At 40.6% G+C, this 11,637-nt stretch overlaps 1 protein-coding gene across 1 annotated transcript; it reads right to left on the reverse strand.

Moving 5' to 3' along the window:
* Nucleotides 1–1,093: 1,093 nt before the first annotated feature.
* On the reverse strand, nt 1,094–9,163 carry TRIM64 (tripartite motif containing 64). Its single transcript, NM_001192539.2, has 6 exons — nt 8,753–9,163; nt 8,163–8,258; nt 7,253–7,496; nt 6,440–6,449; nt 2,175–2,272; nt 1,094–1,593 (listed from the first exon to the last, which is right to left on the reverse strand). Exons 1-6 carry the CDS (start codon nt 9,161–9,163, stop codon nt 1,094–1,096), a joined length of 1,359 nt encoding a protein of 452 aa, NP_001179468.2.
* Nucleotides 9,164–11,637: the final 2,474 nt, after the last annotated feature.

The raw sequence follows: 11,637 nt of genomic DNA on the forward strand, positions 1-11,637 counted from the left end.
CTTGACTGATTTCAGTGGATTTCTCTTTCGAACCTCTTAACATTCAGTATGATGAGTTGTTTTTCAGTATTTTTTGCTGTCATATGGAGTCAACTGCTTTAGAATATTAACTCGTTAAAAAATATACAAGAGATCACGGACTAAGTGCAAACTACTGTTGCTTACACAGTTTAATGTGTAGCGTATTTTGTTCAATGATATCCCACATATCAAAAATTTTGATTGATTTTCTATTTACTGATTTAGTCATTGTAAATGCTATGTAATACATTCTTTGGCCCATGTATCCTTGCTTGTTATAATTTCTGTTGGAAAGAATGCTAGAGAAGATGTTTCTAGGTCAAAAGATTTATATAATTCCTTGGAAAGCCCCAGAAGCCTCCGATGAGTGGATATCACAAGTTCCACCATGATTTGAACTATACACTAAGCACCATTCCTTTTATTTACTAACTTGATGTAAATAAGTATACCACTTCATTCCTGCACCTGTCTAGTTCATTTATGCAATTAAAGCACACTGCTTACTATGTAGATGAACCTTGAAAACATAAGTGAAAGTAACCAGATATAAATAGTCATAAATTGTGTGAACCCATTTAATTGAAGCTATATAATAGAAAAATTCATGAAAAATAAAACTGGATTAAGGGGGTGACAAGACACAGGAAGGGATATGGGGAGTAAATATGTGCATTGATTTCTTTTTGGAGTGATGTATATGTTCTGAAATTAGACAGTTCTTGTTTCACAAATTTTTGTATATTACTAAAAAACACTGAATTATGTACTTTAAATGGCATAATCGTTATGGTATATAACTTTTATGTTAATAGAACTATTATTTAAAAGAGAAACACAATTGATTATATTTAATGAAATACTCCATAATCAATTTTTATTAGAAGAAAATTTAATTAACAAACTTATACATTCAACATGGTCATGCCATTTTATATAAACATGCAGTCACTATGTTTCATTAAATTACAGTGTGCTCAGAGATAGTCAGGGATTATCCTGTGGTCTCACATGAGGTTTTGGAGAACACCTCAGAGGAGAAGTAAAAATAATGGTCACAGAATTTGACAATTCATGGAGACCTAAGACAAAGGAAAGGCTTCAGAGGGAAGGAAAAGGGGGAAGGAAGGAAACGGTATATGAGGGATCCTCTGCAAACATCATAGAAGCTCACAGTTCCATTGTCATAATCCAGAAACACCCCAATCCTACCCAGAGGCCTTTTCACGTACTGAATGTAGGGTGGGGTGTTGGTGAAGAGACTATAATGATTGTTCACCTTCTTGGAAAACAAAATACATGCTTCGTCAGAATAAATATTGATACTAGTATTGGTTATCAAGATATCTTTGCAGATGCCCAGAATCCAGCTGGAGGAGTGCGTCACATCCAGCTCCCAGTAATGCCTCCCGGAGGCGAAGGCCCGAGTTCCCCAGGACACGACACTCTCCACAATCTGAGGCTGTCTGGACGTGCCGTGGTGCTCATCTCTGAACATCACACTTGCATCATTGCCATCCTCAGAAAGGCTCATGTGGTGAATGGTCGTTGTCTGACTCAGAATGTTATCCACTGCAGAAAGAGCAGAAATCAGGTTAGCGAGTGGGATTTCCATGTCTCTGAGAGGCAGAAGGCAGAGGTTCCCTACCCACTGAGATTTTTTTTCATTTTCCCTCCTCCAAGAAAACCCAAAACAAAGACAGCAAAGTGAGTTCAGACTGCCCTTCTCCGAAGAGGAAGAGTTACTACTATATATACGGCATATTGAAACACCTTAAATCATATCAAAGAAGAAAAAGACAGATATATCATGAACTGCATGATGTCTGATTTAATCTGTCTCTTGATGATCACTCTGAAAACTGAATATTCTGTTTCTTTATAACCATATGAGCAATGTGATTGCTCTCCTTTGCTCTATGTCAAATGTAACTAAATATATGTATATGACTTTGCATTTTCATTAAACTGTAGGTTGTAAAGTACAGGCTTGATATTTGCAATCCAAATATACAGGCAGAAAAGATACAACAACTTGGGAAAGTCATATAGTATCATAATTTCAGATAAAAATAAAATAACATTAAAAGGAGGCTCCTTCCCAGGAAGCTCTAATGAAGCAGAGTCCTGATCACCACAGGGCTGACTCTTACCTCTGAAGTTGTTCAGCATGTCTAGGATTCCAGTGACAGGCAAGCAAGTGAGCTCTGGGTTCACTGGCTGAGGCTTCTGCATCTCTGCCAAGTCAATCCTGTAACAAATGACATAGATATAAGTCAAGGCCAAAGGCTAATCATATGACCATTATGTAAAAAGAAGTTTTTAACCAAGGACATTTTGTTAGAAATCTGTTTTTGGTTAATTGCATATACAATATATTCTACACAGTTTGGAATATAAAAACATTACCAGATTCTTTTCCTAAATATCAGATCAGATCAGTCGCTCAGTCGTGTCCGACTCTTTGCGACCCTATGAATCTCAGCACGCCAGGCCTCCTTGTCCATCACCATCTCCTGGAGTTCATTGAGACTCACGTCCATCGAGTCAGTGATGCCATCCAACCATCTCATCCTCTGTTGTCCCCTTCTCCTCCTGCCCCCAATCCCTCCCAGCATCAGAGTCTTTTCCAATGAGTCAATTCTTCGCATGAGGTGGCCAAAGTCCTGGAGTTTCAGCTTTAGTATCATTCCTTCCAAAGAAATCCCAGGGCTGATCTCCTTCAGAATGGACTGGTTGGATCTCCTTGCAGTCCCAAGGGACTCTCAAGAGTCTTCTCCAACACCACAGTTCAAAAGCATCAATTCTTCGGCGCTCAGCCTTCTTCACAGTCCAAACCTCACATCCATACATGACCACAGGAAAAACCATAGCCTTGACTAGATGAATCTTTGTTGGCAAAGTAATGTCTCTGCTTTTGAATATGTTATCTAGGTTGGTCAAAACTTTCCTTCCAAGGAGTAAGCATCTTTTAATTTCATGGCTGCAGTCACCATCTGTAGTGATTTTGGAGCCCCCCCAAATAAAGTCTGACACTGTTTCCACTGTTTCCCCATTTATTTCCCATGAAGTGGTGGGACCAGATGCCATGATTTTCGTTTTCTGAATGTTGAGCTTTAAGCCCACTTTTTCACTCTCCACTTTCACTTTCATCAAGAGGCTTTTTAGTTCCTCTTCACTTTCTGCCATAAGGGTGGGTCATCTGCATATCTGAGGTTATTGATATTTCTCCTGGCAATCTTGATCCAGTTTGTGTTTCTTCCAGTCCAGCGTTTCTCATGATGTACTCTGCATATAAGTTAAATAAACAGGGTGACAATATACAGCCTTGATGAACTCCTTTTCCTATTTGGAACCCGTCTGTTGTTCCATGTCCAGTTCTAACTGTTGCTTTCTGACCTGCATACAAATTTCTCAAGAGGCAGATCAAGTGGTCTGGTATTCCCACCTCTTTCAGAATTTTCCACAGTTTATTGTGATCCACACAGTCAAAGGCTTTGGCATAGTCAATAAAGCAGAAATAGATGTTATTCTGGAACTCTCTTGCTTTTTCCATGATCCAGCAGATGCTGGCAATTTGATCTCTGCTTCCTCTGCCTTTTCTAAAACCAGCTTCAACATCTGGAAGTTCACGGTTCACATATTGCTGAAGCCTGGCTTGGAGAAATTTGAGCATTACTTTACTAGCATGTGAGATGAGTGCAATTGTGTGGTAGTTTGAGCACTCTTTGGCAATGCCTTTCTTTGGGATTGGAATGAAAACTGACCTTTTCCAGTCCTGTAGCCACTGCTGAGTTTTCCAAATTTGCTGGCATATTGAGTGCAGCACTTTCACAGCATCATCTTTCAGGATTTGGAATAGCTCAACTGGAATTCCATCACTTCCACTAGCTTTGTTTGTAGTGATGCTTTCTAAGGCCCACTTGACTTCACATTCCAGGATGTCTGGCTCTAGGTCAGTGATCACACCATCATGATTATCTGGGTCGTGAAGATCTTTTTTGTACAGTTCTTCTATGTATTCTTGCCATCTCTTCTTAATATCTTCTGCTTCTGTTAGGTCCATACCATTTCTATCCTTTATCGAGCTCATCTTTGCATGAAATGTTCCTTTAGTAGCTCTGATTTTCTTGAAGAGATCTCTAGTCTTTCCCATTCTGTTGTTTTCCTTTATTTCTTTGCATTGATCGCTGAAGAAGGCTTTCTTATCTCTTCTTGCTATTCTTTGGAAGTCTGCATTCAGATGTTTATATCTTTCCTTTTCTCCTTTGCTTTTCACTTCTCTTCTTTTCACAGCTATTTGTAAGGCCTCCCCAGACAGCCATTTTGCTTTTTTGCATTTCTTTTCTATGGGAATGGTCTTGATCCCTGTCTCCTGTACAGTGTCACGAACCTCATTCCATAGTTCATCAGGCACTCTATCTATCAGATCTAGGCCCTTAAATCTATTTCTCACTTCCACTGTATAATCATAAGGGATTTGATTTAGGTTATACCTGAATGGTCTAGTGGTTTTCCCTACTTTCTTCAATTTCAGTCTGAATTTGGCAATAAGGAGTTCATGATCTGAGCCACAGTCAGCTCCTGGTCTTGTTTTTGTTGACTGTATAGAGCTTCTCCATCTTTGGCTGCAAAGAATATAATCAATCTGATTTCGGTGTTGACCATCTGGTGATGTCCATGTATAGAGTCTTCTCTTGTGTTGTTGGAAGAGGGTGTTTGTTATGACCAGTGCATTTTCTTGGCAAAACTCTATTAGTCTTTGCCCTTCTTCATTCCGTATTCCAAGGCCAAATTTGCCTGTTACTCCAGGTGTTTCTTGACTTCCTACTTTTGCATTCCAGTCCCCTATAATGAAAAGGACATCTGTTTTGGGTGTTAATTCTAAAAGGTCTTGTAGGTCTTCATAGAACCATTCAACTTCAGCTTCTTCAGCATTACTGGTTGGGGCATAGACTTGGATTACTGTGATATTGAATGGTTTGTCTTGGAAACGAACAGAGATCATTCTGTCGTTTTTGAGATTGCATCTAAGTACTGCATTTTGGACTCTTTTGCTGACCATGATGGCCATTCCATTTCTTCTGAGGGATTCCTGCCCGCAGTAGTAGATATAATGGTCATTTGAGTTAAATTTACCCGTTTCAGTCCATTTCAGTTCACGGATTCCTAGAATGTCAACATTCACTCTTGCCATCTCTTGTTTGACCACTTCCAGGACCCTGACATTCCAGGTTCCTATGCAATATTGCTCTTTACAGCATCAGACCTTGCTTATATCACCAGTCACATCCACTCAACTTCCCCATTGTTTTCAGATATTATTCCAGTTTTCAACTCATTGAACCTCATTCCCTTCCTCTGTTCCATATGGGTAATGCAAAGATACTGGGCATTTTACAGACAGAAAGTTCAGGCTAAGCCTTTGAGACTTCAGTCAGTATGTAGTCATCAAGGATACATTCAGTGTCTACAAGGAAGAGTCCATCAAGCCAGACCTGCTTGCTCTTGTCAGCCCAGCAAGGGATCCAATTCCAACCTGGTTATTTTGGTCCAAAAAGTCTACCTTCTCAGTGGGCAGCGGAAAGCCACTCCCTCTGAGGTTCTGCCTACAAGGGACCTTGCAATGATGGAACAAGCTGAGTCCCTGCTACTCCTCAAAACAAAAGGACAGTTCTGCTCTCATTCTTAGGGAATTTGCCTCTTTCAGGCCTTTTCCACTTTCCAACTCATTAGCATAGGTGCTTCCTCTGTGATATCTTAGAAAATCCCTTCACTAAGCTTAACGTGGTGAGGTTGGAGAGGATGGGGTGAGTGGGTAAAATAAAGCCCAGAATGTCAGAATGTTTTCAGGTATATTGGATTTCAGCCAAATGAGAAGGAAACTTCTGAGGCCAAGGATTGAAATTCTTTTGAAATAAAATAGAAAATAGCCATAAAGACAATATTGGTCATCTGTATATGAGGGTGCTGCACCTATGGATGTACATGTGGATGCAATTTATAAATTCTCAGTTATTTGTTTATGTACTTGTTTATTTACACATTTATTTATTTCATGGGAGGTACTTCTTGGACCAACTATTTTAAATATATTTTAAAAACAGCAGTGTATATATGTCAACCCCAGATTCCCAGCCTATCCATTTCCCCCATCCTTACTCCTGGTTCTGAATGGAAAATATTCAGAAAAAAAATTCCAGAAAGTAAAACTTGAAAATGCCACATACTAGGGAACTATTTACAATGCGTTTAATTTACATTTTATGTGTTAGTTGTTATAAGTCATCTAGAGATGACAAAGTGTATGGCAATATGCTTGTAAGTTAACTGCAAATACTAAGGCATTTTGTATAAGGAATCCTGCATCCTGGAGTTTAAATACTGAGGAGGACTTGAAAACAATCTCCCATGGTACCGTGCGTCTACTTCATCAGAAAGATAACAACTTTTCCAGAAAAAGAACTTTAGTGTATACTCACATTTCCAATACATTTGCCAAGACCTGCAAAGAAAAACAAAGATCATGTTAATCATGAGACTTTTGTCGTTTTGCATCTTCTTCTCTATTCTTTATTCGGTGTTATTGTTTTTTACATTATCTTCTAAGGAATACTCAGAAGGCATCCTAGTAACATAGCCTAAGCTAAAACATGGGAGGCTTCCTCAGGGCACATTATGAAAGGAAGGAGGACAGAAGAGTCTGCGTAATGATGCAGCAACATCTAGGATTCCAGTATCGCCCGCTGCCAGTGCTGTTCTCAAGGACAGAGCTCCCCATTTAACAAAGCAATAGCAAAAACAGGGAACCGTATTTAACTTAGAGTGAAATTGATGACTGGTTGTAACAATCTTGCCTAGAGAACAGGTGGAACTTCAGTGTCTCTGGAAAATTTGGGATAACAGGGAGTGACAAAGCTTTAGGGGAACACATACTGAGATTTACTCCAAGAAAGTTAACTTTCCGCTGGTCACAGAATTTTGCTGATTTTAGATCATCTGTCTGGATAGTACTCCTGATCACACTGAAAAAATATAGTCCTATTTTAGCTAAGACATGGACAAAAATCTTTCAAAGATTACCAGAATATTTTGAACTAGGGGACTGGACTAATACAATAATGGGGGTCAAGGAGCACCATCCCTCAGCTGAGAGTATCGGTTTAAACAGTGAACATTCCAGCGTCACAGCAACTCATCTAAAAGAGTGTTTCTCTCTCTGAGGACTAACCCTCCTTTCTCACCTGGAGCAGCTCCCTGTCCGGCTTGCAGCACATCCCAGTCAGCTCTCTGTACATTTCTTTCAGACTTGCTCTGTACTGAGTCATTCTGAACACACTCTCCTCGAGTTGTTCACACATCTCCTTGGCTTCTCGCTCCAGGGCCTCCAGATGCAGTTGCTCCTCCTCCCGGAGAAACAGAAGCATCCTCTGATATTCAGCTGTAATCATCTCCTTCCTTAAGGCCACGTAGTCCTGTGGGGATAGTGGATTCAAAGTATTGCTTATGCTCACATTCAAAAGAAAACTTCCAATATTATTTCCTTGATGTCATCAAGAATGTTCTAGACAAACTGTCGGCCTCAAGTATTTTCCTGTCCAAGGTTTCTCTGAGTTCCTAGTCTCTGGCCCTGTTTGATTCAAGCCATCTGAGGGGTCCCAAGCTCTCCCCTTAGAAGGATTCTTCAAGGTTATTACTCTATCAATTATTTCCTCTTTAATTTGGATCATGTTTTTCTCTTGTTCCTTGCCCTGATTTTTCTAAATATTCTTTAATGTGGTAAACCCCATTTTGTATAGTTTTACAAGATGTTCTCTTTTCCCTCTAGGTACTTCTATATTCTTCCCCTCTACTACAGAGTAACACTTAGGACAGTGTTGTCTTATACTTCATTTCTGAATTTTAATCAAATCCTCAAAATTTTGCCTAGGAACACTTTTCATGCCAAGGTTTTCCCATGTACTAGCATTCCTTGAACTAGCCTGTATTGGCCCGTTTCAATTGTGACCACTGATAGGTCGTTTGAAATCACGCCTTTTCAAGGGAAGAGATCAATATCCTTTAATGGAAATGTAAATAGACCTAAAAGCTAGAATTATATCACTATCTATAGAAATAAATAGGAGCGTTTTTATTCTTACCTTAAATGACCAAGTTTTTTTAGCTTCCTGGTTCAGAAGGATTTGCATTTCTTCTCTGATTTTCCATAAAGAGCCCATTCTCTTTAGAAGTTTCTCCTGCAAAATACCCAGGGGATTTAGACACAGAAGATGACACTGTAAATTTCATCCCCTTATTCCTGAACAAAGGCAGTTGTTGGTTACACAGAAACCTTGAGTTAGAATGCTGTGGTCAGATTTTCCCACATTAATCTGCATCTAACACCAAGATGATGGTGACAAAAGTGTATGCCACACAACTGGGGAAATGTTACAGATCATGAAATCCAGTCCCTAAGAAACTGAGACTCACGTATTTATATAGCTTGATTAGGAAAGCCTCAAGTTCCCATCAGAAGCCTGTGTCCCTGGCACCACCCGCCCCGGGATGCTGCATTTCCACACGTGTGGACAATTGGGCAACAACACTGAGAGGACACATTATATGTGAGGATCCACATTCAGAAATCCCACCTCCACTATCTCCACCCCCATCACCATCACAGCATCCTCATCTTCCTCTCTGACTTAGGAGTCTCTAGATCCCGAACTGCTCTAGAGGCATCACCTACCCGGGACTCCTCAGCAGCCCTGTGTATCGGACTGTGGCTGTGAGCTGTGTGCTCGGGGCGTTCAGAGCAGGGCCCACAGAGCAGGGTCTGGTCAGCCTCACAGAAGAAGCCTTTGGCTTCCTGGTGTGTCACACAGATCTGCTCCTCAGAGCTGTGGTCGTGGTCAGCTCTGGCCTGTCTGGCAAGGGAAACCAGCCTCTTGAGGACAATATTGGTTTTGAAATCGGGCGTCTCTGCTATTCCCCTGCACTCCGGACACCTCCTTGGAGTCTGGCCTTCTTCCCAGCAAAGGCTCAGACAGGGACGGCAGAAGCTGTGCCCACAGTCTATGGTGATGGGGTCCAGGAAGCAGTTCATGCAGACGGAGCAGGTGAGTTCACTCTGGAAGACCTGCAGTGTGTCTGAATCCATGTTTCTGAAAATTAAAGATAGAAATAGAAATGATAAGAGAGGAAGTCTTTCTTCTGCCCTGATCAGGGAAAATAAAGCCTTTGGCACAGTCCTGTCTTGAACTCTGTCTAATTTCCGTATTTGCTAAACCCCAACACAAACCTGCATGCTGAGTCGCTCAGTCATGTCCAACTCTTTGTGACCTTATGGACTGTAACCCACCAGGCTCTGTTCATGGGATTCTCAAGGTAAAAATACTGGAGTAGGTTGCTGTGCCCACCTCCAGGGGATGTTTGCTACCATGGATTGAACCCATGTCTCTTAAGTGTCCTGGATTGCCAGGTGGGTTCTTTACCAATATTGCACCTGGACTTCCCCAATGGCTCAGTGGGTAAAGAATCTGCCTACAATTTAGGAGAAATGGGAAATGTGGGTTGGAGGCCTGGGTTGGAAAGATGCCTTGGAGAAGGAAATGGCAACTGGTCCTAGTACTCTTGCTTAGGAATTCCTGTGGGCAGTGGAGCCTGGTGGGCTACAGTCCATGGGGTTGCAAAGAGTTGGACATGACTGAATGACTAAGCAGAAACACAGTACAAACCTGGAAATGGTGACTACAGACAGGTTGTATTCCTGCTATAATAAAAAGGATGCAATTAGATAAGAGAGTCACTTGCAACTGTTTTCTTTTTTTTTTGTTTAAAGTTAACCTGAAGATAAATATTAGGATGACTCCAGAGTAATTTTTGTCAGCTGATTTGTACAAAAGCATATATATAATCTCAATCTGTCTCTCTCTCTCCATTTCCCCTACTTAAAACCCATACTTTGTCTCTTTGCTAATGTTCTCTATGCCTTCTGCCTTTGAAGTGACATATATGCTTTTCTAAAGCCAAATAAAATTGTTTATGAATAATTTAAACTTAATATAATTAATGTTTTTTTTTAACTTTGACATTCTGAAGCTGTAAACTGGTCAGTGTTTACTTATAACTTAAACTAACAAAACTATTCCTTTTAAGACAAAAAGAAAAAATAAATATGTCATTGCTAGTTCAGGAAGACAATTTTTCCTGGAGTCATTTCAGATAATCAGAGTATGTCGTATTTTGAACTGGTGAATGTTCCCACTATAACAATAATCTGTAAAAAAAGAATCAATTGTTTAGTAAAGAAAGTGATGGGGAAACAGTGTCAGACTTTGTTTTTTGGGGCTCCAAAATCACTGCAGATGGTGACTGCAACCATGAAATTAAAAGATGCTTACTCCTTGGAAGGAAAGTTATGACCAACCTAGATAGCATGTTCAAAAGCAGAGACATTACTTTGCCAACAAAGGTCCGTCTAGTCAAGGCTGTGGTTTTTCCTGTGGTCATGTATGGATGCGAGAGTTGGACTGTGAAGAAAGCTGAGCGATGAAGAATTGATGCTTTTGAACTGTGGTGTTGGAGAAGACTTGAGAGTCCCTTGGACTGTAAGGAGATCCAACCAGTCCATTCTGAAGGAGATCAGCCCTGGGGTTTCTTTGGAAGGAATGATGCTAAAGCTGAAACTCCAGTACTTTGGCCACCTCATGCGAAGAGTTGACTCATTGGAAAAGACTCTGATGCTGGGAGAGATTGGGGGCAAGAAGAGAAGGGGACGACAGAGGATGAGATGGCTGGATGACATCACTGACTCAATGGACGTGAGTCTGAGTGAACTCCGGGAGTTGGTGATGGACAGGGAGGCCTGGCGTGCTGCGATTCATGGGGTCAGAAAGAGTCAGACAGGACTGACTCGGCAACTGAACTGAACTGCAAGAAAGTGAAAGTGAAATCGCTTAGTTGTGTTCAACTCTATGCTACCCCATGGACTGTAGCCTACCAGGCTCCTCCATCCACGGGATTTTCCAGGCCAAGAATACTGGAATGGGTTGCCATTTCCTTCTCCAGGAGATCTTCCCAACCCAGGGATTGAACCCGGGTCTCCCAAATTGCAGGCAGACACTTTACCGTCTGAATCACCAGGGAGGTTCCAATTTGACTATACATTGTTTACTAAAACCATAGAAATAAGTTTGAATATACACAAGGATTTCCGCTCTACACTGGAAATTCCAAATATCTGGTTAATGGAAGCAACATCAGATTTTTTGTTTTTTGATGTTTCCCTCTGCCCATTCCACTTCTTTGGAGTCCCTACTGGTTGATTGGATCTATTTTGAACACTTTTCACTTCTGGACTGCAAAGTGATGTCTTTAAAATGATAGCAACTGTGACCATTTCAAGAAGGTTTTCTGATTAATTTAACCATTTAACTCATATTCATCCTTTAAAGACTATGAAATGTATTCATTATGTTGAACATTTTAGGAGTACTATGTGTTTTATAAATACTTACGTATTTATAAATATGTGCATCAAATGAGGAGATAGCTGATGAACAGGGAGAAAGTATAAGGAAGCCATGTGTAGAGTGGGCTAGAAACTGACCAAGAATTCTTTACGAATAAAAT

Source organism: Bos taurus, chromosome 29 (assembly GCF_002263795.3).
Source record: "Bos taurus isolate L1 Dominette 01449 registration number 42190680 breed Hereford chromosome 29, ARS-UCD2.0, whole genome shotgun sequence".
Taxonomy (NCBI): Eukaryota; Metazoa; Chordata; class Mammalia; order Artiodactyla; family Bovidae; genus Bos; species Bos taurus.